Genomic DNA, 23,670 nt, shown 5'->3' on the forward strand with positions numbered 1-23,670 from the left:
TTCTTTTCTTTCTCTCCGTCTCCGTCTCCGTCTCTCTCTCATTCAGTCCAATCTCAGGCGCATAGAGACGGGGTCGATTTGCCTACCTAGTTGGTTGTTGGATGTAGGTAGGCATCGTACGACCATGACCCCGGTCGGGGGCCCTCCGCAGCAGCACCGTCAATCAACTGCAGCTGCACTCCACCCGCCGGGCCCACCGGCCCGACTCAGCAGGCGTCTCCAATCTGCTCCCCCAATCTTGCGCGGTGCTTGGTGCTTGGCCTTGGAAGACCCTGGCCCAAGCCTAACCCAACCTGCCCTGCTTGCTTGCTTGCTTGATTTCAAGCTTGCTTTGATGCTTCGACGCACACCCCCCTCTGCACATCGCGATCAGCGGTCGGTCGACTCCACGTCGGCCACTACCAGTCACCACCACCGCCGCAACCCTGCTCACTTCCGCCGCCGTCCTACGTCCGCAAGCAGGAGGAGCACGAGGGCGGCACGCGCAAGAGCCTCCGAGCGAAAGCCTATGGACGGACGCGCCCATCATCATCGCCATCGCAATCGTCGCAACTCATCACCGGTGATGCGCAGAGCACAGGCCCGCAAACGCTCCAGCACCAGACCAGCACAGCACCGCACCAGCCCCTCTGTCTGTCTCTTGTCTTTGTCACGGCGCGCGCTGCCGTCCGCGCCCCCCTATAATGCGCCTCACGCGCGCCACTTAGGGCGCCCGCTCTGCCCACGTTGACGCCCGCACTGTGCCTCCTGCCCGCTCATCGTGCAATGGCCCCCCACGGCGCATGAAGTACACGGCCACGAGCGACAGGAGCCTCGGGCCATATGCGAGCGGGTGTGCGGCGGCTGCGGCGACCGGCGACCAGCGGCCACGGCCATCATCATCATCGTAGTCAGCTGCTGCAATCGTCGTCACCGGTGGCGCGCGGGCTCAAAGCACACACCTACAGGCACAGGGGCCGCGGCGCGGCACACACCCTCACCGGCCGACTAGTGACAGCTCTTCTTCCTCATGGGGGTGGGTGGGCGAACGTATGCGGATGGCATTGGCAGGTGACTTGGTGTTCTCGGGCGACGGCAACGGCAACGGCAACAACGACATGGGCTTGGCAGTAGCCCTTTTTTTTTTTTTTCTTCTTCTCTCTTTCCACACAGCTGGTTGGCTGGTTGGCGGGTCGGGGGGGGCTCGATCGATTCATCCCCTCTCTCTTGCCTCGCCTCATCTCGTGTCAAGTCGAGTCGGCTGGGCGTGTTCGTCGTCTGGTTCGCTGGCTTGTCAGCGGGCGTTCGGCTTGGCTGATACGACGGCCCGGATGGGCATGGGCTGTGAGGGCGCGCGCGCGCCGGGCATGTGGTTCTTATATACCCCGCTGCCTGCTATAGCAGCCCCTTTGGGTGGCGGGGGCGTCGGTGATCCAATATGCGTAGGGTCGTTGCCAATGCTCGCGCCCTGGTCTAGTGCCGTTTTGGCTGGTGGTGGTGGTCTTTTGCGCGCTTTGCGGGCCGGTGAGGATTGTGTTGGTGGTTGTGGTGGTGGTTGTGAGAGAGAGAGAGAAAAAGAGAGAGAGAGGAGGAGGAGGATGAGGAGGAGGAGGAGCGGAAGGTCTGTCCGCCCACTACCACACAGCAGACAATCCTCAGCCGGTCTGGCCGCGCTCGCCCACTCACTCACTCACTCACTCAGGAAGGAATGACCAGGCCCCACGCCCGAATCCGATCCAAGCCCCATCCATCAGCATCATCGCAACCCAAATCAAGTCATGACCCTACGCATATTGACGGCTCCACCCTAACCTGCAGCATCATCGGCACCATCATCGACCTGCCTGTCCAAGGTCCCTGCCAGTAGGTCTTTGCCAGTCCTGAGTCCAGTCCAGGCAGCCGCGCAGGCGCTCCTTCCAACTTCCTCCCTACACGCGCCCGCCCATCTTCGTGCGCCTTGTTTGCGACTTGCCTCTCCGGCCCCACGCACCAGCACCAGCACCGCCGGTGATAAGCGTTCAGGGTCCCATGTGACGCGCCGAACCCTACGCATATTAACGATTTTCGCAGTGCTCCGAGGCGGGCTCCACTGCACTAACTAGCTGAGCAAGTTAGGTTAACGGCGCTTGCTTGTCTGAGCCAACCTTGTCCGTGCCAGACTGGACCTGGTTTGGAGGGGTTTGGAGTGCTTGGGGCACCGCAGGGGGTGCCCGCCTGGCTTGGCCTGCCCTGGTCGCGTTTCGCATTGTCTTGGCCTGGGGCGTTTGAGGACGCGAGAGGCGTGTTTGAGACTGAGGTCGGAGTAGCAGCGTAGCGTAGCGCAGGAGTGAGGTGAGGTGAGGTGAGCTGAGACTGAGGCGTCTGGTCCGGTCCCTTTGTCGCCTGCTCTTGCTCTCTCTCTCTCTCTTTCTCTCTCTCTCTCTCTGTGTGTGGGAATACGATACAGGGATGGTGGTGGTGAGGCGTGCTGGCATTGACTTTGGCATGCGCGCGCCCCCTCCCTGCTTGTCAATCCTGCTGGTGCTCCTGCACAGACTGCTCATCTGTCATGCACTAACTAGCAGGTAGTAACACGGCGAACCAGAACGGCAGAGAAGACGCAGACGCACGCAGAACCTGGCAGCGCAGCGACGTCTGGACCAGGCATGGCAGGGTCGGGAAGGCCCACAAGCCGATGCCGAAAGACTAGGTACCTACTACCTAGACAAGACAAGACAGGACACTGACACTGACACTGACAACGGGCGTGAGTGGGTGGGTACCTATGGTCGAGTATGGTATGGCATTGGTGTTGGGTATTGACTACCGCGGCGATCGGGGTCTGATGCAGGCTGGAGAACCGGTTCTGTCCATGTACCTGCTTGTCCGCGATCCTGCCTGGATAAGCTGGGTCTTGCCCACTTTTGCGTGTGGGCGGATGCTTTCTTCGCCCCCTCGTCCATCCTTCCGTCCATTGTTGTTGTCTGCCTACCTAGGTATTGCACAGTCGTACAAACATACACACGAGATTTCCCGTTTAGCTCCAAATTTGCATCTTGTATCTCGTATTATCCGCTCTGCCCAGCGCGTGGCTATGGTAGTAGCAGTAGCTAGCCTAGCACTCACTCCAGCTAGCAGCTAGCTTCCTCCTCGTACTTTGCACAATACATACCACCCAACCACCAGCAAACTAACTAACAAGGTAGCAACTAGCCAGCGCACCCACCTAGGTACAATATCCACATCCACATCCGCAATGCACCCACAACCCGCATCCATCCGCCCCCTCATCCATCCATCCGTCTGGTCCAGTCCAGCCCAGCCCATCCATATCCCCACACCCACCACCACCCAAACCCACACCACGAAAACAAACCGCTGCGCAGTGCAGCCGGCGCAACGCACGGGCGGCCGTTTCTGCGGCCGTTGAGCAGCAGCGCTAGCACTAGCAGTAGCAGCTAGCAGTAGCCAGCTGCTCCACATACCCACACCATACCTATCTACAATACATGCACAAACACGCGCAGCAGCAGCAGCAGCAGCACACGGAACAGCGCCGCGCCCGCGCCCGCGCATCACCCAGGCTAGCTACGGCAGTCAGTCAGTCAGTCGCACGCCTCGCAGTCGCAGCCGCCCATCCGCCGTTCCTGCGTCTGGCGCGCATGAAGCTGACCGGTGCCGGTGCCTTGCCTTGCCCTGCCTTGCCTTGGCTTCGGCACGCTCGCGCCGCCGGCGCGCCTGTCCTCTGCGTCTAGTTTGTGTCTGTACTGTACGTATTGTACATGTAATACATGCTGCGCGGTGAAGGGCATACGGCGCAGGACTAAGCATGGCAATACAATAATGTACCGCTATGGGCGCGGCGTTTGCGCTGAGGTAGGTGCTATAGGGCGACGGAGAGGTAGGTAGACCGGCAAGCAGGCAGGCAGGCAGGCAAGCAAACAGGCAGCCTGACCGGCGGCGCGAGGACCCGTCGCCAGTGGGCGCGGGCGCGGCGCCGAGTGAGGCGGCCGTGGTTTGTGAGTGTATCCGTACTGTACCAAACAATAGTGGAGGAGGGCGCGATGTGCCGCGGGCAGGGGGAGCGCTGTGGCGTGCGCGCCTATGTCCATCAATCATGCGACACCCTGGGCGATCAGCGGGAGGAGCAGCGGCGGCGAGCAGCCAAGAAAGCAGAGCGCAGCAAAAAGCTAAACACGAGCGCGCCATGTTCGCTGCTGGCTCGGGGCGCTGCCAAAACGGCGCGCAGCCGCCTGCCGCTGTCCCGTGTGTGCCGCCCTTGTGGCTGTGGTGTGTGGTGGTGCTGCCCCGTTGCCGATTATGGCCGCTAGTTGTTGTCTGACCGGCCGGGAGAGGTCAGGCCAGCCCTTGCCATGGCGTGGGCTATTTCCAAAGCTGGCCGTGCTGGCCAGGAGGCCCGGTCAGCTCTACTAGTCTAGCAGCATGCAGGCATGGCGTCGGGATGAGCGGTGGTGTCAGCGCCCCCCGGTGGACCCATCTGTAGGGACTCCGCGGTGGCTGAGGCAGCGCGTCCTCCGGGGAATTAAATTGTGGCTGGATGAGGATCGATGGGCAGTGCGGGCGGCGGGCGACTTTGCAGCAGTAGTCAGTTTACCAATATCGATAATACCTAAACTAGGCAGCTCCTCCGACCGCATCATTGCCGTCGCATGTCAAGAGGGAAAAAATATTGGGAAATCACTAGGGAGACGGCGCGCACGCGGACGCTCCGAAGGGGCGTCGTTTGCTGCTTTCGTTTCGCGTGGCCTTGGCGCCGGAAAGGAGTTGCCCCGGAAAGGGGATATGCGCTGCGCTGCGATGGATTGGGTGTTTGCAGCAGTAGCAGCTGATGCTGCTTGTTGCTGCGTTGAGGCGCGCGGAGATTACTGCGACAGGGCGGCGACGGCGGCCCTTTGCGGCGTGCAGGGGGCCGCCATTGGGTCGCGCGGGTAGGTATATGGCCGCTTTACTATGTGTGTGTGTGGATGTGATTATAGGCGTGCGTGCTTTAATGTGTTTGCGTGCGTGCGCACGGCCTGCCTCTTCTCGGATGTGCCGAGGAGGTCGGCCTCGACGAGATTGTGCGACCAACTCTTCCTCCATGTGAATGGACTGTGCCGGCAGTGGCTGATTCGTGGCATGCGGCAGCTGTCGCCTCGCTTTGTGCTTCCTGGTTGTGGTGTCCTGTCTTGTCTTTGTCCGTTTAGCCTTTCGTACCGGACCGGGTGCCTTTAGGCAGCCGGGAGGTAAGTGCGTGGGTTGATTTTGGCACGGAGGCAGCGATAGTTATTTTTGGACTCCGGGTGTTTGCTGGGTGTGCTGAACGTATGCTATGTGATGTGTGTGATTGTGCTAGGGGTTGAGAAGAGGGGGGACTGCGAGAGAACCACAATCGCTCGGTGCATCCGAAAATACTCTGGCTTTCACCTTTTATCCCTATCCCCTTCACAGGCGCGTTCGCCAATCTGTATATCCCCATGGTTAAAAGCGCGGCTGATCTTCCCAGTAACCATCGCGCCAGATCGGTCGATGCGGAGTTTCTGTACCGGCTTACACAACGGAACTGAAGACACGAAGTGTGTGACAACGGTAGATCGACAGATTGAGTTTTCGCAACCAATGTGAAGGAGCTAGGAATGTCGTGTGTGTTTGCGATCTGGCTGATCGAACTATAGGGTAAGACAAAGGTATTTTGCCGGTGTTGGTGGAGACGGCTTTCTCCATGGTGCCGGCACCTCCCGTTTCTTCTCCCTTCCAGAGTCTTCTTTGTCGTTACCTTTGTTTCTTTTTCTCCATCTTCTTAGTCTCCACCATGTCCATCAAGGTCATGGCGGCCACGAGGCAGCGTCAAGCGGGTGATCCTCGCGTCCCGCGCGGGCCGCAGCGCATCCACATCCACATCCCCCAGGTTCGGGCTGTTCCGTTGCGCGCGGCTGGGAAACCGTCGCTTGTCGTGGAGTATAGGCGGGTCTTATACATACGTGGTGGCTGATAAATCTCCACTGACGTGGCGTAGGTGATCATATAGGTGTGTGGAGGCATACACTCCGCCTCGCGAAGTAGGCACTGCAGGCGACTCGCTAACGAGGCTCTTGGGTACGCGAGCCTTGTCATGGTGGGGCCCTCTCGCTGACATCGTAGACGATATCGCTATAATGCGAGTGCTATGGAGAAGAACCAGGAGCGTGGAGGTGCGGGGTATGGGGTACTGCCGCTCGCGGAACCGTTCTGGAAGACAGATCCTCCCGAGGCTGTGGTTGAGCTAAAAGGCGAAGACGACATGTCTCGGAGTGGCTACCTGCAGGGTCTTTTTACTGTTTGTCAGTTTTGTCTAAGACATCAGGTAACTGCCGATTTGGTGAGACAGGCTAAGAACTGGCTGTCCTGGCCGGGAACGTCGCTGAGCAGTAAAACTCTCCGACTGCTTCCAGAGAGATGTTTGCGGAATGAATAATTGCAATTTCTCTTGAACCTTATTTCTGGAGCTTCGTGTCGTGCAGGGCGGTAGTTGTAGGCTTCATCTGCCAATCGCTTTGTTCTTTCAAGCAAGTCTCGGTGTCGAAGAAGTTGATAGGTTCTGGAACGCTTTTGAGAAAGATCCGTTGTTCCTGTCGTCAATTTCATCAATATCCAACCAAGGGATTTGACGTTGTTGATGGAACCGTTGACATTTGATTGCGGCGTAGATATTGCTACTACGACGATGCATCGTGAAGTTCGTCGAACAAGGGACAGATAATAACAGGACACTTATGAGAACTGTCCACTGCTAGTAGAATCTTGTCAATGGCCTTGAACGTTCTTGTTTTGTTGATGCAGGTGAACGTCTCATCCCAAACCAGTACTATTACCTACTATGTCTTGTCTCTCCAGTAGGTCTTTCTGCATTGGAGCATCCATGTTCTTATATCTCCCTCCTGCCCGCCCCGGAGATGCCTTGTATATCAATAACTGAATCCTGAAGGAACCTTCTCAACCTCCAATCTTGCGTCCAAGTTTGGCCTCTTCTCCGTCTCTTCAAATTTTTTGTCCAAAGTTCGAAGGTCACCATGAACGACTGCAGTGACAATCCCGCTATGGTCGTCGAGCTGGTCAAACCTCGAACAAAGGACGGACATTTGGATGATCGCAGCCAGCCGGCTTTGCCTGTAGTGCACCGTAGCTTTGCAAATCCAGCACCGCTGGGCCTTCTCTCCTTTGCCACGGGTAATGATACCAATCCGCTTTGAAGGATGCTCCTAACTGAATTTAGTCATCTTCTTGATGTCGACGTACGGCGTCAGTGCTAGAGTTACAAGGCCTAATGGGATGATTGGTGTGCTGCTCTTCTCCGGGGGTGTTTGTCAGTTCATATCTGGTATCATGGAGTTCATATCCGGAAATACGGTGCGTATGTCGAAAGTTTTGTCGCGACAATCAAGGTCTAATATCAGAGAACGACAGTTCGGGGCGACCTTGTTTCCCTCATATGCCGCCTTCAACCTCTCGTTTGCCATGATCTGGCTTCCAGGCACAGGCATAATGTCCGCATATATTGACTCGGAGACCAAGCTCCTCAGTCCTGAATTCTCTCAGGCTATGTCGCTTTACTTTTGGGCATGGTTCATTCTGACAGTTGCGTTCACCGTCGCGGCGATTCGAAGCTCGTGGGTGCTATTTTCCACGTTGTTCTTTTTGGCCATTGTGTTACTGCTGATGGCGGTTGGCCACATGCTAAACGACGACCGAGTCTTGACCGCAGCTTACTGCTTTAGTTTTGTGTCCGGGTTCTTTGGATGTAAGTGAGGTGCTCCCTAGCTCTTTAAGGTGGCGATATGATAACATGTTGACAGACTGGGCTGGATGTGCCGGCTTGTGGGCCGGCGGAATCACACCTATCGACCTTCCTACATTCCAAATGCACAAACAAGTGTAGTCGCTGTGGTGACGAGAAGAAAATCTGCAAATCTGAATGGGAGACGCAGCTGGAATACAACTTATCTAAAATTCTGAAATAACGGCAGCCACGTTTATTGATATCTTTTGACAGTCTCTTGATCGTGTAGTTCGGTCATGGTATTGACAGGCCGCTGGTGTTTTAGACTGAACTGATTTCAACGAGAAGGCTCTGGACTTACAGATGGTGCATCTTGCTACCCTCGCAAAACTTGATATTGTATCTTTCGGCAAACAATGCAATTCGATCGGGCGATAGAGAAATGGACCCCAAGACCAAGCGCTGAAGTATTTTAATCTCAAACACTTTGGTAGCTCACGTCTGCCGCCGCAATGATCCATCAGCAGAAACCGCGAGCCGATGGGGAAGTTCCTTGGAAAGGAAGGGTTGCCTTTGCTCAGGCTGTCGGCCGACACCTCAGGAGGTCGGGCACCCGAAGCGCGCCGTTTGCCACTGTGCCACGCCACGCGTACAGTACAACTCTGCATCTCCATCGAAAGTGGGCCATTTTTCTGATCTATGTGCCAGATAAGTTGGGTGGATACGGTCAAGGACCAAGAGGCATGTGCGGATCTTTCATCACGATGGACCCCATATCTGCCAGGTGGACAAAGAAATGAGCCAGTGCCTCGGTGAGTTCCGCGTCTGTCGAGGTCCGAAGATGATGCTCTTAGGTATGAGAGACATGCCCACTTGCCGTAGGTATCTCAGTCACACTAGTGTAAGGTATTCCTCTGTAGAGCGCCTTTCGGAGAGAACAGCGGGAGAGTGCGATGGAGGTCGAGGAGGCGCAATCTCCGTAGGCGCTGAGGGGAACCTGGTTTTCAATATATCTTTCCTACGGCCCGTGTAACAAGGCTGAAGGAAGTGGGCACGGTGGGACAAAGAAGTCGGCGTCCCGTGACACAGCGCGTAAGCGCACCCCAGAAAGCGCAGGCGCGTAGGTGTCGGACAACGCAAGAATACGCTCCAGCGGTTGAAGAATGCCATGTGGGCGGCAGATGTTTCAACGGGACTGGGGTTTGCGTACCGTGCTCAATGTTGGACTCGCCCGGCAGGTCGGCAAGCCGAGAGGCTCAGGAGCTGAGACTCATGGCAAGGTTGTTCTCCGAAGACATCTGTTCTCTGACTGTTCGATGATCTCGACGTGTCTGAATGACATCAACGCGGATACAGCGCAGAGTCGCAATAGGTGTCGGTGAGGAGTTGAGGAAGAGGATGTGTTGTGCGGGCCGAGCGAAGAGCAGCTCTGGACCAATCACGGCTGGGGGGCCAGCGAAAAGATGAAACCCGCTAGCCGCTCGCCTCCCAACCACCTCACTCGGCCACCACAATTGCATCTCCATCAGACGTCTATGACACGGCACGCACCCGTCCCGACACGGCCATCCCAGCCACGCGTAACGTCCCGCAAGGCGCCCGAAGGAAAATTCTCAGCCACCCAAGCCTGCGGCTGCTTGACACTGTTCACTCAGCGCCCGCTTCGCTCGCGAAGGATGTTTTGTTTGCCGTGATGCGCGCGCGATTCCCCGCCAATCCCTCTAGCGAGGCTGATCGACAGAGCTTTCTCTCACGTCCAGCCCGCTGGGCTTGCGGGATCGAGGCCCGACCTGCATGGATTTTTCCGAAGGCGCGCGCATGCGCGTCGACAGCCAACCGCTTGCAAGCCGCGTGAACCCACCCATGCAGCGGCTCCGGAGCAGCCTTATCGCCTTTGTTACAGAATGTGTGGAGTGAGAAAGAGATCTCAGCAAGGTTTCGCCGGGCTGTATACGATCCGCTTCATTGGCTGTCGTTGCTGCTTTCTCACGTTGAGCCACACAGTGCCCTTTGCCGCTTTGTTTCGGTGTGTTCTCTTTGTTCACTCATAAACCTACCCTACCCGCCTCTCACTTCAACACCACAATAGCGGGCATGGACAGACAATAAGCTGCCCACAACACAGTGTCCTTTTTTTGTTACGATTTCTTTGTTCACTTTGTTCACTTTCTAATAATCACATTGTCAATCTGGTATTGACTGTATTTATTCCCTTCAATTGCCTCGATTCATAGCAAACAGCAAACACTTCGACTTGCGCCTCACCAAATCAACTTACGACACCTAATCTTGCCGGTCAAGATCCCAAAAAACAAAACGACGAATCAACACATCTCGATCAGCATGCCTACCAACACCTTCAAGGCCGTTGCCGCCGCCCTGCTCATTGGGCAGGCTACGGCGCACACCTGGCTTGAGCAGCTCAACGTCATTTCCCAGGGTGGTACTTTTGTCGGCAACTACGGCTACCCTCGCGCGTTTGTCGCTCGTGATGATTCCGGCTTCAATGGCGAGTCCAACGTTTACATTCTGCCGGCCGCCGATTCGGGTAGGACTCGTATCAACGACTCTGACAAGCTCTGCAAGGACACGCAGCGCACAACGAGCACTCAGAACCAGAAGTGGCCGCGCCTTCAGGCCGCTGCCGGTGATTACATCGCCATGAAGTATTCCGAGAACGGTCACGTTACGCTTCCCGAAAACCAAGTGGGCAAGCCTCAGAAGGGTGGCACCGTTTTCCTTTACGGCACTTCGGAACCAAAGGACGATGAGAAGCTTACCGATGTCCTCAAGTGGACCAAGGATGGCAAGGGTGGAGACGGACGCGGCAAGCTCCTTGGTACCAACAACTACGACGACGAGCGCTGCTACCAGATCAACAATAGCGAGATTTCCAAGAACCGCCAGGAAAAATTCCCGGATCCCAACCCTGATCAGCCCGACTCAGTGAACGAGCAGTACTGCGAGAGCAACTTGCAGATCCCCACCGACGTCAAGTCGGGTAAGCCTTACACGGTCTATTGGGTTTGGCAATGGCCCACCGAGGCCGGCCAGGACCCGGCTCTTCCTGATGGCAAGGACGAGTGGTACACGACCTGTTCCGATATCGACATTATTGCCAACAGCAACCTCAAGCAGTTCTCTTCCGGCAGCACTGAGCAGAAGTACAAGCTCGGCCAGCAGGACCCCCAATCCAAGGCGGTCTCGGACTACCAGTCGCGCACTGCTCTGACCTCGGACCCCAGCCAGGGTATGGGAGGTGCTGCAACGTCTGCCGGCGCAGCTACTTCGGCTGCCTCTAGTGCGGCGGCTACGCCTGCTGTCTCCACGCCTGCCGCCTCTACGCCTGCTGTCTCTACGCCTGTTGTTTCTACGCCTGTGGCGACTCCTACGACCCCGGCCTACACCAACAACAACGGTAACGGCAATGCCGGTGATGCCCCTCAGACTGTCTACATCACCGTCACCGAGACTCCCTCTACTTCGAGCTTCGTTACCCAGATGGTCACTGTCACCGCCGAGGTCCCTGTCGCTACGCTTCAGCAGACCACCACGACGACTCTGAACGCCAATGTCAACTTTGCTGGCAAGAGCAAGCGCTCCTTCACCCCTCGTGCGGAGAGGCGCAAGGCCCGCCAGTCTGCCTCTGTCGACCCTGCCGACCAGCAGGCCGCTAAGGAGATCTACTGCAAGCAGAACCCCTCGGATAAGGGTGCCTGCCCCGATGAGGAGGAGCAGGTTGAGGAGATCGTCCGCCGCTCGACTTCCGAGACCGACGCCTCCACCCCCGCCTCATCTAGCGCCTCTTCCGCAGTCGCAATGCCTTCTTTGATGATGCTTTCATGCTTTTTCACGATTTTTGCCTACGCTTTCGCGTAGATGACCACGATCATTACGACTACTACTACTACCTACACGATCCTTACGACGAAGTGTTTGCATAGCGATGGCGTTTGATTTTTGATTTTTGCATTTGCATGACTGCGCTCCACTGGTTGGACCGCGACTTTTTGATTTCATGCGTCACACTCTTGGGCGGCTAGCTGCATTTTCAAGGGAAGGTCAGCGCTTTTAGACGTCGGATCACACGACTCATTGATGACGGACGGGGTGAACGCATGGGTTCCTGGCTGGAACAACGATACCCTTCTACATACATAGCTTAGCATATTTTAAAATTCAGACTTGCAAAATAACTCTTTCTGCGCATTCGGCCGAGTGACATTGAATTGTGTGATCTGGCCTCATCAGGCACTTCGGCGGGGTTCGACAGCGTGGCCGAGGTGGAAGAAGCGTGTCCAAGTGATGCCCGAGATGACGCTGCCCGGTGCGACGTGTTCAGGGTCCAAGCAGATGACATAATGCATCTAGCTCGACGCTAGCGTGACGCTAATCCGCAAACGGGACAAAGTACACAAAACAAAACACCGCCAGAACCTCCGTACTTGATGCGGACGGAGAAGCGAGCAGACGACGACCTTTACGACGTGACGAACCCGACGACCGACTAACGACCAAGAGTCCGCAGTGCACACCATGGCGGATGGGGCTTCGTCGATTTCCGTGGCCGTGAGAGTGCGGCCCTTCACCATCCGCGAGGCCGCTCAGCTTGTCAAGACCGACGATGGGCCAATGTTCCTGGGCGACGGCAGCTTGGCTGCTGCCCCGCCCAAACTGAACCACAAGGGCCTTCGCCCTGTCCTCAAGGTGGTGGATGAAAGATGTTTGTAGGTCCAAGGTCCCTCTGCTGTAGCTGTCCTGGAGCTAACAACCCCTGCTCGCCAGAGTATTCGACCCCCCGGAAGACAGCCCCATGCACCGCTTCTCGAAATCCGTGGTCCCGATGGGAAAGAAGGTCAAAGATCAAACTTTTGCCTTTGACAAGGTCTTCGACGACAACACTACGCAGGGTGATGTGTACGAGGGGACGACCCGGCCTCTGCTGGACAGCGTGCTGGAGGGTTACAATGCTACGGTCTTCGCATACGGCGCGACGGGCTGCGGAAAGACGCACACAATCACGTATGCCATCTATAGGTTAGGGCAGTAGGATATATGCTGACAACTGCGGCAGTGGAACTGCACAGCAACCTGGTATCATCTTCCTGACGATGCAGGAGCTCTTTGAAAGGGTGGCCGAGCTGCAGGAGACGAAATCCACGGAGATCTCGCTTTCCTATCTGGAGATTTATAACGAGACAATCCGCGATTTGCTGGTACCGGGCGGTAGCAAGCAGGGCTTGATGCTGCGAGAGGACGCCAACCAGGCGGTGTCTGTGGCCGGTTTGACAAGCCACCACCCACAAAATGTGAGATTACAACGCACAACGAGTTTACTTCGGGTCTAACAGCCTCGCAGGTCCAGCAAGTCATGGAGATGATCGTACGCGGTAACGAATGGCGAACGATGTCCCCTACCGAAGCCAACGCTACCTCGTCCCGTTCGCACGCCGTTCTCCAAATCAACGTTGCATCTAAGGATCGCAACGCGGGTACCAATGAGCCGCACACAATGGCAACACTGAGCATCATCGATTTGGCGGGTAGTGAACGTGCTAGCGCGACAAAGAACAGGGGAGAGCGTCTGATTGAAGGTGCCAATATCAACAGGTCTCTTCTCGCGCTCGGAAGCTGCATCAACGCTCTATGCGACCCCCGCAAGCGCAACCATGTCCCTTACCGCAACTCCAAGCTCACACGACTCCTCAAATTCTCCTTGGGCGGTAATTGCAGGACTGTCATGATTGTCTGCGTTAGTCCGTCCAGCGCACACTACGACGAGACACAGAATACTCTCCGGTATGCAAACCGGGCGAAGAACATCCAGACCAAGGTGACGAAGAACGTGTTCAACGTGAACCGTCACGTCAAGGACTACCTGAAGAAGATCGATGAGCAGCGGCAGATGATCGACGAGCTCACGGCAAAGATGAAGGACTTCGAAGGCTCCGCTTATGTCAAGTTCAAGAAGCAGAGCGAGAAGCGCGATGGTCTGACAAAGGATGGCATTACTCGGATCCGGGCTGCGTACGAGCATGCGGGTGCGGAGCGGAATGAGCGGACGAACATGATGAAGAAGCTGAGGCAAATTGAGCGCCGCATCAGCTTGATTTCGGCATGGATTGCTGGGTTCGACGGCATTTGTGAGAAGAGGGAAGATGAGGACCCGCCCAAGTCTTTGGCAGCGATGCGTAAAACGGCGCTGGGCGTCCAGGCTGAGCTGGAAGGCAGCAGGCAGCATTACCACCAGCGGATCGCCAAGAACAACTGGGAGCGGGCGGTCGATACTGCACTGCAGATGGGTGTGCGGCAATTGAAGGAGGCCGAGGGATCAGATGTCGGCAGCGAGATCGCCACCCTGCAGCGCGAGGCAGAGTTGCTCAAGTCAAGAGCGGACCGGGAAGCATACACAGCAGTGCTTGACCAAGAGAGAGGAGGGGATGCGCCAATTGTGCAGGTACTTGTTCAGGCACACTTTGAGACTGTGGCCATTCTTGGCCAGATCATGGCAATGGACGAGGAGGAAGCCATACGCACAGCAAAGGATATGCTGGGCAAGCTAGTCACTTCAAGCACGGACGTAACATCACAGGTCATCAAGCCCGAAGGTGGTCTCCCCGTCGTCGAAGCCTTTCCCCCCACGCACCGCGGCACGCCGAAGCGCAGGAAGCCGGTTAACCTGCTGGGTCCGTCGCCGTACAAGGGAATCCCGCCTCCAGGTTTCTTGAGCCCAGCACGTCCAAGCTTGATGCCTACCTCGCCCAGTAAGATCATCACCTCCCCACGGCGCCGCAAGCTCGGTCCCGCAAAGAAGGGCATACAGTTCACACCCAAGAAGAAGAGTCCCGTCAAACGCGGCGTGAGGTGGCGGGACGATACGGAGGACGGGCAACTCGCGGATTTTACGGATACGCCCCAAGCCGTCGAGGCCTCCCCCGAGACCATTAACGCATCGCAATCCCTCGATGCCATCGTCTCTAGCAATAACGTTGACGATTCGTCAGAGCTGAATTCCTCGCCCATCCCCGCACCTCCTCATTCGAGCCTCGAAGTCAAACCCGCGCCGCGCTCCAGCCGCTTCCAGACAGGCTTCCTTTCCAAGAGGGCCGAGAACGGCCCACACAGCTCGCCGCTTCTTCCAGCATTTAGCTCCGACTCGGAAGTTAGCCCATTACGCGAGATGGCCGCCAACAAGGCGCCTCACCAGCTAATGCGTTCACAGCTGCACGTCGTGTCGGGGTCTCACTCATCGGACGCGACGCCCAATGACAGCGAGAAGACATCAGGGAGCGGCTCTGACGAGGATAGGAGCTGGCTAGTCGACAACCACGCCGCCGTCTCCAAGATCCGCACCGCCATCAAGCGCACGGGCACCGCCACGGCCGGCCACGGGCACAGCGCCAGCGTCGGCGGCAACGGCATGCGCGTCCGAACCAAGCGCATCAACAGCCCGCCGAGCGTCCTGCATGGCCGCCGCACCAGCATCAGCAAGCAACCCGGCCCCGGCGCGGCGCCTCGCAGGGTTACGATGAGCGAGGATAGGGGCAGGGGTGCGGGTGTGACGGGCTTGGCTAGCGGTGGACCCGTGCGTCCAGGTGTGAGGGCTGGTGGGAGCACCGGGTCGAAGAGCGCGTGGCGCTAGAGGGATATATTGCTTTCAGGGAGGACTTAGAAGAGAAATGGAGAGGGGACGCGGTTTTTGATATCCCAGATTGGATCGGAAAGGGGCATTGTCGTGGTCGTCGTCGTCGGCTTAGATTGGGTTGTCTTCGGCTTTTTGGTCATTGGTCTTTTCTTGACTGCCTGGCCATGGGTGGACGGGGGCTGGGAGGGAGTCTTGCGGTTCTCAAGGGTAACCGGCGTTACAGTTGCATCGACAGCCATCGCCACACCACCAGGGCTGGTCGCCATCGGGGAAATTTGTGCTACGCGTGGGCGGATTGCTGTACCATACTGGAGGTGGTTCTTTCTTGTCTTCCTTCTTCTTTTCATCCTTTCTTGGGCATGCTTATCCACGATCGTGTCTATACGAGGCTGGGGATCAGCTTGCTTGCGAGCGAAGAAGCATTATGGTCGCGTTAGTCATTTTAACTTCTAGTAAATCTCTTTCTTACAAGTCACACGCTGCTGAGCGGCTTTTTCTCCAGCCATTCATCCATCCGTCTTTACCACATCCCTTATCTTCCTCCTTCTTAAGCCTTCTCCGCGCCCTCGGTCTCCGCAATCCGGAACACGTACTTGACGGCCTTGGCTTTGCCATCGCGCAGGTTCTCGAGCCCCTTCTGCACGCCCCCCAGGCCACCGGGCACGACCTCCTGCGGCTGCGGCTTGAACCATCCGTCCTGCAGGCCCTTGGCAAAGTAGCGGAAAAAGACGAAGCCAAAGTCCTTGTCGTCCTTGTGGACAGCGCCGACATTGGTGATGGACTGCTCGACGCTGTCGGGGATGCCGTCGTACTCCTTGCCGGGGAGCACGAGAGTGAGCTTGCCGCCCGGCGCCAGCGCCTTGCCGATGTTGACGTAGCTGCCGTGCTCGGACACGGCGTCGTACGCGTGCAGCAGCTGCGTGCCCGCCGGCACCGCGGCCTTGATGCCCGCCACCACGGCCTCGTCGCCCCCGCGGTAGTCGACGATCGTGTCGCCCTTGGAGCGGTCGATCAGGGCCTCGACGTGCGCCGCCGAGCTGCCCGCCACGCAGATGAGCGGGTGCACGCCGCTGCGGCGGGCGAGCTGGACGACGTAGCTGCCGACGGCGCTGGCGGCGCCGTAGACGACCAGGGGCGTGGGTGCCGTGGCCGGCGTCCACGGGTGCGGCAGCCCCAGCCGCAGATACAGCCCTACGGCCGCGGTCATGGCCGCCAGCGGGATTGCGGCGCCCGCTTCAAAGGACGTGTTGCTGGGGAGGTGGAAGGTCGTGTGCGCGTGCGCGAGCGCGTACTCGGCGAACGAGCCGTGCGGCTCCATCATCTCGTGGAAGGCGGCGACGCGGTCGCCCGGCCGGAACTCGCTCACGTTGGCGCCGACGGCGTGGACGGTGCCGGCGATGTCGTCGCCCGTGTTGAGGGTTTTCTTCCACCAGTTGACGACTTTCCTGGGGGGGTAGGCGTTAGTGGGGGGGAAGAGGAAGATGGAGGATTGGCTGTGCTGCTGGTGTAGGTAGGTGTTTAGCCTTACCAGTCTTTGGGGTTGGAGCCCGAGACGGCGACCTTGATGACGACTTGGTCCGGGCCGGGCTCGGGGATGGGCGAGTCGACGATCTGGACGACGGGGCCTAGTGCGGAGGGGCGGGTTAGTCGTCTTGAGCAACATGCGTATCTCGACGCGGGAGACGACATACCATCGGCAACCATAGCTTCCTTCATGGTGGCGGTGATTGATTGACTGATTAACTGGTTACTAGGTAGGGTAGCGGCGGGAGTGGCGTATGCAAGTGAGATTTTGGCGTGCGACGAAGGTCGGTACAGTAGCTACCTACTCTACATATACAGCCACAAGCAGCGTCTGTCTTTTATAAATCCGCCGCCCCGCGCAATTATTAAGCGCGTCGCGGTGGAGGCGGATCCGACGTCGCCGGCCATCGCTGGCGGCGGTTACACTGCTCGTTCTGGTGTCATTGCGTCATGGCCAGCTCCGGGGCTTAGGCCGGTTTACCTCCGGGCCCTTGGTGTTGACGACGTCGCGTCCGCTTGCGTGCTGTGTGTGCGTGGTGCAGCACAGAGAGCGCTTTCGGTACGTCTGGGTTCGGTGCTGTGTACGCGGCTTTGTATGCGGGCTTGCACTGCGCGTTTCTGCCTGCTTGGGCGCTGTTGCAGACGCGTTCCGGTGAGGGGCGCTGCACGTTCACGCGCCACACCAAAGGGTTTGCTTGTAAGTTTTGCAGTTCTGCTTCGGCCCTGGACTTTTTCAGGGCCTCTTCTTCCTTATTGAGCAGATATATCTGCTCTTTGATGCCGACCTTTTGGTTCTCAAGACTTAGAAGCTCCGTGTCTGTCCTTTGCAACTTCTTCCCGGGACCAGTGTTGCCATTCGGACGGATACGGACACGGATACGGACATATGGACACATGGACAGATGCAGAAGCAGACAGACAAATACAGGCAGACAAACAGACAGGACAAAGGAGATTGGAATTTGTGCGTGGTTGTTGTTGGTGGTGGTGGTTGGTTGTGTGCGAGTGAGGAGAGGAAGAGGAAGATGAAGAAATGGAAGAAGAAGTGGAAAATGAAGAGAGAGAGAGAGAAGAGAGGGTGTGTATGTGTACACGTTGATGATGTTTCGGGTTTGTTTTCTTCTTCCTTTCTCTTCCTCTCTTCCTCTTCCTCTTTCTCCCTTCTCTCGTCGTCTTCGTTGTCGTCCACGTTTCTTTCCTTCTTCTTCTTCTTCTTCTTCTTCTTCATCTGCATCTTTCTCTTCTGACTTGGCTTGGTATGGTCTAATTGGTATCCCACAAAGGAGGGGAGGAACGAAGAGCAGAAGTGAGGAGTGAAGAGAGAGAGAGGGGGGGGGTAGTAGGTTTGCTACTAAGCATCCGTCCCTCAGTTAGTTGGTCTGTCAGGCTGTCCGCTAATCCCGTCGTCCCCCCAGTCAATCAGTCAGTCAGTCAGTTAGGTGGTCCCGATCGTCCGCGGCGTGTTGTTGTTGTTGTTGTTGTTGTTGTCTGTTTGTGCGTTTCATTGCGTGGTTTGTTTTCCCTCTCTTTACTCGCTCGGGCATGTGTGTGGGCATGTGTGTATGGAGTGTGTGCGCGCGCGTTCAACGTGGAGTTCCGTGCCTGTTGAGGCCTTATTTTTTGCTTGCTTGCTTGCTTGCTTTGAGAGACTTTTTGTTGACTTGGCTGTTTATTGACTTTGACTTTCCTCTTGTTTTGAACGTTGTTGCGTTGAGCAGCCGTGTGTTTTTTTGTATTGTCTTGTCTTGCCTTGCTTCTTACGGGGGTTCTAGGGAGCATGTAACTTGGGTTTGACGCAAAAAGAACATGAGAATGCGTTTGTTTTGTCTTATTGTCTTGTTTTATTGTGGTTACTATTTACTGGTTTTCGCTGCTATCGAATATGTATGGTTTGCGGGTTTGTTTGACTTGGCTGTCTGTTGGTTTTGTGTGTTGGGGCTTCTTTGCAAAGTTGGTTTTGTTTGTGGGGGGCATTACGGCACAGCACACAGAAATTGAGTTTACTGGCATGGGTTGCTCTAGCTACTTTTTACTCTGGCAGTATAGCATGAAAGCGACGTATACACACACTGATACTCCTGTACGTTTGAATGCTGTTATGGTAGTGTGAGTGCGGGTAGGCACGGATTGCTTCATCAATCCATCTTTTTCCTATGGTCGCATTCCTTCGCGCCACTACGTAGCGGCTACTTCTTTAACCCAACCGAGGGCGCTAGCTATTCTAATTAGTTAAATTGGCGGGTTACTTAGTGAGAACCAACAGCACTGTCATAACCCGTTAGGAAACTGCCATTATATGCGAGTTTATAGGGCCTTCGGGCCTGACTTTATTGCTGTACTGGGGAGGTCTTTGTTAGTGTTGTGTTTTATTTATTTATTTATTATTTTGTTTATTACCCTTTTTTTTTTTTTTTTTTTTTTTTTTTTAATTTCCTTTTTCTTTTCCTGTTTTTTTCTCTTTTTTCCTTTATTCCCTCCTCTGTGGCTCTTTGCTTTGCGTCCATCATCCATCATCCATTATCAGCAGCATCATCCGTGGCTTTTTTTTCAAAAAAGAAACCGGTAATTCTGGAACTTCGATCGACAGATAGACAGATAGGTGAGCACGTGTGGCTCGACTCATCATAAGCCGTTACTGACACACTCTTAGCCCACTTAAGCACATACCTTTTTTGCGGCTTGCGTCTGGCGTCGTGTATGGCGTTGCATATACGTGTAGAGTTTATGGCATGCGTCTTTATCGGGTCTATATTGATCCCCTCTCTCCTTCTGCCTCCATCCTTTTTTCCTTTTCAACTAACCGACAGCCAGCAACAATATCACCACTCTCACCTGTCCCCAAGGTTGCTTTTTCTGTCTGAAGTGTTACTGGCTCCGAGCGGTTCGTACTTTGCACACACACACACACACACACACACACACACACACACAGTGTAATAGCTGGAGACAGAGCTATATGTTAATTAGACCCCCCCCCTAAAAAAATAAATAAAAAAAAAATTATAAATTGTTCTCAATTATTTATCCATGTACATACGCGTGTATTAACCTGCCATAACAGCGTAAGAAGTAGACAGTAACCGCATACATCAAATAGATGGATGGCATTTACGCTACCGAGACGTAAGCAACGCGGCTTAATGCTTTTAGTTAACACCGTAGCGCAGTGGCGCAGTAGCGCCCTGGCGACAGCAGCAGTAGTTGATTGCATATAAAACACATACATATACATGCATCTTTCATTTCCCGCGTTTTCTTTTTCGTTGACACGGACAGCGACATATGTACGCACGTGCTGCCAGGTAGATCGAATTCGGATCTCGATGCTTCCAGGTTTTGCTTTTGGGGTCCGATGATATTGCGTGGGGTTTCCCAATTGGGGGTCTGGTCTCTCTTTGCTTTTTGTGATGGGGTGATGGTCTGATATATAGAAGTTGGTGGATCGATGCGGCTGGGGAGTAGGCTTGTGGGAAGGAAGGCAGGGCGGACGGTTCGGAGGTCGGTTAGGCTGTTAAGGCGGGCGTTGGTGGTGGTGGTGGTGGTGTCTTTGCTGCTACTGCTGTTGCGGTATAAGTAGGTGTTCGGCTCTTCCGTCCTTTATCCATTATTCATTATTCTATCCGTTCCTCTTTATATCCTTGCTGATGTACGGACACCCGTTCGTCGGCTCACTAGTTGTCTAAGTAATCTAAGTAAACTAGACCGGAGCGCCAGGTAAATTTGGATGGTGCAAGCGAATGATGAATGAGGCTAGCCGACGTATGTACAATTCGGTGGGCTGGCGGGTAGAAAACACTATACTACAAATACACCTATCCACATTCATTCAAACCTACCTACCAGGCTTCGGTGGTTGTAAGTAATTCACGGCTTTGCAATGGGACAGGAAATAAAGTAAAAGACGATGAGAGTAGCAAATACTAGCTCAGCGAGTGTGTAAACAGTCACTGTTCTACGCGGTGCTACGAGATGGGCGTTCATGCTACTCGTTGGAGTAAGAAACAATTGCTTGAAACACTGAAAATCTATTAGTGATCACGGTCTATTACATTGGAGTTCTCGAAGATAGATAGGATATAGATACATACAGATACATGCACAACAAGGTAGAAAACAATCGATGTGTGTATATATATTGTTGAGGTTTAGTGCCTATTCGCTTCCTTTTCTTTCCTCACTCTTTACTTCAGTCAACGACATGCTCCAAATGAGCCGCATATAGCTAAATAGACATAAGTTCACCCAGGGCAGAACGAGCTACAATCATTAACCATAAGCATATACATCCAAGCAGACCAAGAAGCACACCTCTACACCTCAAACCCCCTCCCCACCACATCCCCATCCTCCAACACCCACTCCGCCGCGCCCATATACCACGCCCTGCCCTCGACCTCCACGCGCACCGCCTTGCGTCCCTGCACCACGACCTCGTCGGCCTCCTCGACCGCGCGCCCAACAAATGCCCCCTCGCCCCCAGCCCCCACCGACACGACGCTCTGGTACCGCCACCGCTGCCCCAGCTGCCGCGTCCCGCGCGCCACGGCCGCTGCCACCCGCGCCTGCACCCCCGAGCCCGTGGGGCTGCGGTCGATCTGGCGCGCCGCGAACACGCAGAGCCCGGTCTCTTCGCCTACCTCTCCTTCTCCCCCTTTACCCGCGCCACCCGCCTCGCTGTCGTCGGTGATAATAACGCCATACAAGAACTCCAGCGCGGCAGCCTCGCCGCCCCTATCGGCACCGCTGTCCGGGTGCCGTAGATAGCGCGCGCGCAGGCCCTCGTCCCTGTTGAACGCGGCCGTGAGGGCCGTAGCCGCGGCCTCGAGGCGCGCGAGCCCGTCGCGCGTGCGCGCCACCGTCGCCAGCGCGTCCGAGGGAAACCCCAGCGCCGACGCCCGCACTAGCAGGTAGAACGCCCCGCCGTAGGCTACGTCTGCCGTGACTGTTGCTGCTGCCGCGGCGTCGGGACTGCCTGAGGAGGCGGCGAGTTCGGCCCAGCGCAGCGCCGGAGAGACGGAGACGGCGGCGTCGAGGCCCGTCGCGAAGCTCGGCACCGAAAGGTAGCACACCGGGCGGGTTGGGTCCGCGCGCCATTTCGGCGTGCCCGTCCCCTCCGCGTCCGCGCCCGCGTCTCGAAGCACAACAGGCACCGTGACCCTGACGACGCCACACGGTGCATGCAGCCGCACCTCGACCTCCCTGCGCGCCTCGTCGACCACGAGCGCGCCCCGCTGAGGAAAGATGGCCGCGTCGTCGCAGTCGACGAGCATGCGGCCCAGCGCCAGCGTCGCATGCCCGCACATGGTGCTGTAGCCGGCGTTGGTCAGGAAGAGGACGCCCATGTGCGCGTTGTCGGAGATCGTGTGCTCGGTGCGCGGCCGCAGCAGCGCGCCGTACATGTCGCGGTGGCCGCGGGGCTCGAGCAGCAGCGCGCGCCGGAGAGCGTCGTGCTGGGCGGCCGCGTAGGCGCGTTGCGCTAGCAGCGTCGCGCCTCTATGCCATGGGTTGGCGGTGTTAGTTGGGGGATACTGTTGTAGGGTTAGCTGGGATGGGCCACGTACTGGAGCTCTGGGTACCCGGCGTATATGATGCGTGTGGGCTCGCCTGTCGTGTGCATGTCGATGGTGCGGATGCGGTGGGCGCCGTGCTGGGCGATGAAGGAGGGTGTCGACGCCATGGTGGGAGACAGAGACAGAGTAGGTAGAACTAGAAGAAACAAGCAGAGATGATGAGACACGGGAGGTGGGTATGTTGAGAAGTTCAGAAATGGAAATGGATTTCTTTAAGGAAATAGAAAGGGTGACGACGAAGCCAACGGGACGAAGTCAATTGAGAGACGGAGAAGACAGAGAAGACGACGAAAGGAAACAACGACCTAGCTTAAATATTCAAAACCGCCCTCACCAGCTGTCGTCTTCCCCACAACCACACAGCTAGGTAGGTATCAGTACCTAGGTAGATGCACGGAACACGACCCCGACACCGGACCGGATGCGGGGTCCGGTCACCTACAATACCTTATGTACTCGTAGCAACGGCGCGTCTGCGTGTTGCTGGTCTGCAGGGTAGGCAAGGGCCGGCCGGGGAGACCTTCCAAAGTCAGAGAGCCTCCTCTGGCAAGAAGATCTGCTTAGGTACAGCGATACCGCTCCAAACGTGACGTTCCCAGCGCCATGCACGTGAAGCAGCAGTCCCCGCGGCTGCGAAGCAACCAACAGCCAACAACCACGTCGGTGGGATGCAGGGCAGACAACAAACAACAGACAACAGTGACCATCATCCCCACTTACCACTCTAAAATTATTATTATTATAGTACGCGCTTTCAAATGTCAACTCCATCACAGGTTGTGTAGTGTAATGGCTAGCACTCGAGATTCTGACTCTTCGGAACATTCTCGCAATCCCGGTTCGATCCCGGGCACGACCTTAATTTTTGTTTTTTCCTCCTATGTTTTTTTGCATGATTCAATAACATCAACACCAACAACAACAACAACAACAAGAACAACAAAAATAAAAATAATAATAATAAAAGGCCCTTATTCCCGACCGCGCTCCCACTTTTGTTTCTCTGTTTGTTTGTTTATTTATTTCTTCCATTCCCCACGCATCGCCATCGCCATCGCCATCGACATCGGCACAGGTATGGGTAAGTAGGTAAGCATCAATCAGCAATCAGCATCAGCATCAGCATCGCCCTTGGCCCCGCACCATCTTCGTGTTCCAATGCGAGGGACCCTGGGCACACCCACTCACTCCAAACTCCACTAACCGCCTTTTTTTTT

General features: G+C 56.0%; 12 protein-coding genes and 1 non-coding gene across 13 annotated transcripts; 8 read left to right on the forward strand and 5 right to left on the reverse strand.

Annotated features, from left to right (window-relative positions):
* Positions 1–69: 69 nt before the first annotated feature.
* K452DRAFT_285250 (uncharacterized protein) lies at positions 70–1,079 on the forward strand. The gene has a single exon (XM_033540082.1). The coding sequence runs from the start codon at positions 125–127 to the stop codon at positions 728–730; it is 606 nt and encodes a 201-aa protein (XP_033399750.1). The 5' UTR covers positions 70–124; the 3' UTR covers positions 731–1,079.
* Positions 882–1,891, forward strand: K452DRAFT_151937 (uncharacterized protein). Its single transcript, XM_033535543.1, has 2 exons — positions 882–1,600; positions 1,682–1,891. Exons 1-2 carry the CDS (start codon positions 1,032–1,034, stop codon positions 1,689–1,691), a joined length of 579 nt encoding a protein of 192 aa, XP_033399751.1. The 5' UTR covers positions 882–1,031; the 3' UTR covers positions 1,692–1,891.
* On the reverse strand, positions 1,892–2,619 carry K452DRAFT_151771 (uncharacterized protein). Its single transcript, XM_033535542.1, has one exon. It carries the CDS (start codon positions 2,520–2,522, stop codon positions 2,091–2,093), a length of 432 nt encoding a protein of 143 aa, XP_033399752.1. The 5' UTR covers positions 2,523–2,619; the 3' UTR covers positions 1,892–2,090.
* A 1,662-nt stretch (positions 2,620–4,281) lies between these two features.
* Positions 4,282–5,298, forward strand: K452DRAFT_151952 (uncharacterized protein). Its single transcript, XM_033535544.1, has one exon. The coding sequence runs from the start codon at positions 4,402–4,404 to the stop codon at positions 4,909–4,911; it is 510 nt and encodes a 169-aa protein (XP_033399753.1). The 5' UTR covers positions 4,282–4,401; the 3' UTR covers positions 4,912–5,298.
* Positions 5,299–7,034: 1,736 nt separating this feature from the next.
* On the forward strand, positions 7,035–7,935 carry K452DRAFT_345471 (uncharacterized protein; the record flags this gene model as incomplete). Its single annotated transcript, XM_033545457.1, has 4 exons — positions 7,035–7,164; positions 7,211–7,344; positions 7,402–7,735; positions 7,791–7,935. The coding sequence occupies 4 exons, from the start codon at positions 7,035–7,037 to the stop codon at positions 7,871–7,873; spliced, it is 681 nt and encodes a 226-aa protein (XP_033399754.1). The 3' UTR covers positions 7,874–7,935.
* A 1,851-nt stretch (positions 7,936–9,786) lies between these two features.
* K452DRAFT_285256 (uncharacterized protein) lies at positions 9,787–11,904 on the forward strand. Its single transcript, XM_033540083.1, has one exon. It carries the CDS (start codon positions 10,058–10,060, stop codon positions 11,591–11,593), a length of 1,536 nt encoding a protein of 511 aa, XP_033399755.1. The 5' UTR covers positions 9,787–10,057; the 3' UTR covers positions 11,594–11,904.
* Positions 11,905–12,250: 346 nt separating this feature from the next.
* K452DRAFT_223282 (uncharacterized protein) lies at positions 12,251–15,356 on the forward strand (the record flags this gene model as incomplete). The annotated part of the gene is made up of 4 exons (XM_033536607.1): positions 12,251–12,441; positions 12,500–12,736; positions 12,789–13,023; positions 13,074–15,356. 4 exons carry the CDS (start codon positions 12,251–12,253, stop codon positions 15,354–15,356), a joined length of 2,946 nt encoding a protein of 981 aa, XP_033399756.1.
* A 550-nt stretch (positions 15,357–15,906) lies between these two features.
* On the reverse strand, positions 15,907–17,075 carry K452DRAFT_325332 (uncharacterized protein; the record flags this gene model as incomplete). Its single annotated transcript, XM_033544769.1, has 3 exons — positions 15,907–16,804; positions 16,888–16,984; positions 17,051–17,075. 3 exons carry the CDS (start codon positions 17,073–17,075, stop codon positions 15,907–15,909), a joined length of 1,020 nt encoding a protein of 339 aa, XP_033399757.1.
* A 275-nt stretch (positions 17,076–17,350) lies between these two features.
* K452DRAFT_306682 (uncharacterized protein) lies at positions 17,351–17,779 on the reverse strand (the record flags this gene model as incomplete). The annotated part of the gene is made up of 1 exon (XM_033543005.1): positions 17,351–17,779. The coding sequence occupies one exon, from the start codon at positions 17,777–17,779 to the stop codon at positions 17,351–17,353; it is 429 nt and encodes a 142-aa protein (XP_033399758.1).
* A 436-nt stretch (positions 17,780–18,215) lies between these two features.
* On the reverse strand, positions 18,216–18,810 carry K452DRAFT_152025 (uncharacterized protein). Its single transcript, XM_033535545.1, has one exon. It carries the CDS (start codon positions 18,660–18,662, stop codon positions 18,315–18,317), a length of 348 nt encoding a protein of 115 aa, XP_033399759.1. The 5' UTR covers positions 18,663–18,810; the 3' UTR covers positions 18,216–18,314.
* A 2,383-nt stretch (positions 18,811–21,193) lies between these two features.
* On the reverse strand, positions 21,194–22,740 carry K452DRAFT_267156 (uncharacterized protein; the record flags this gene model as incomplete). The annotated part of the gene is made up of 2 exons (XM_033538830.1): positions 22,445–22,740; positions 21,194–22,376 (listed from the first exon to the last, which is right to left on the reverse strand). The coding sequence occupies exons 1-2, from the start codon at positions 22,558–22,560 to the stop codon at positions 21,194–21,196; spliced, it is 1,299 nt and encodes a 432-aa protein (XP_033399760.1). The 5' UTR covers positions 22,561–22,740.
* Positions 22,741–23,173: 433 nt separating this feature from the next.
* Positions 23,174–23,670, forward strand: K452DRAFT_152041 (uncharacterized protein). Its single transcript, XM_033535546.1, has one exon. The coding sequence runs from the start codon at positions 23,243–23,245 to the stop codon at positions 23,540–23,542; it is 300 nt and encodes a 99-aa protein (XP_033399761.1). The 5' UTR covers positions 23,174–23,242; the 3' UTR covers positions 23,543–23,670.
* Positions 23,229–23,312, forward strand: K452DRAFT_t50. Its single transcript has one exon. It is a non-coding gene; the product is annotated as a tRNA-Gln (tRNA).

The sequence above is a fragment of the Aplosporella prunicola genome, assembly GCF_010093885.1.
Source record: "Aplosporella prunicola CBS 121167 unplaced genomic scaffold K452scaffold_7, whole genome shotgun sequence".
In the NCBI taxonomy this organism is placed as follows: domain Eukaryota; kingdom Fungi; phylum Ascomycota; class Dothideomycetes; order Botryosphaeriales; family Aplosporellaceae; genus Aplosporella; species Aplosporella prunicola.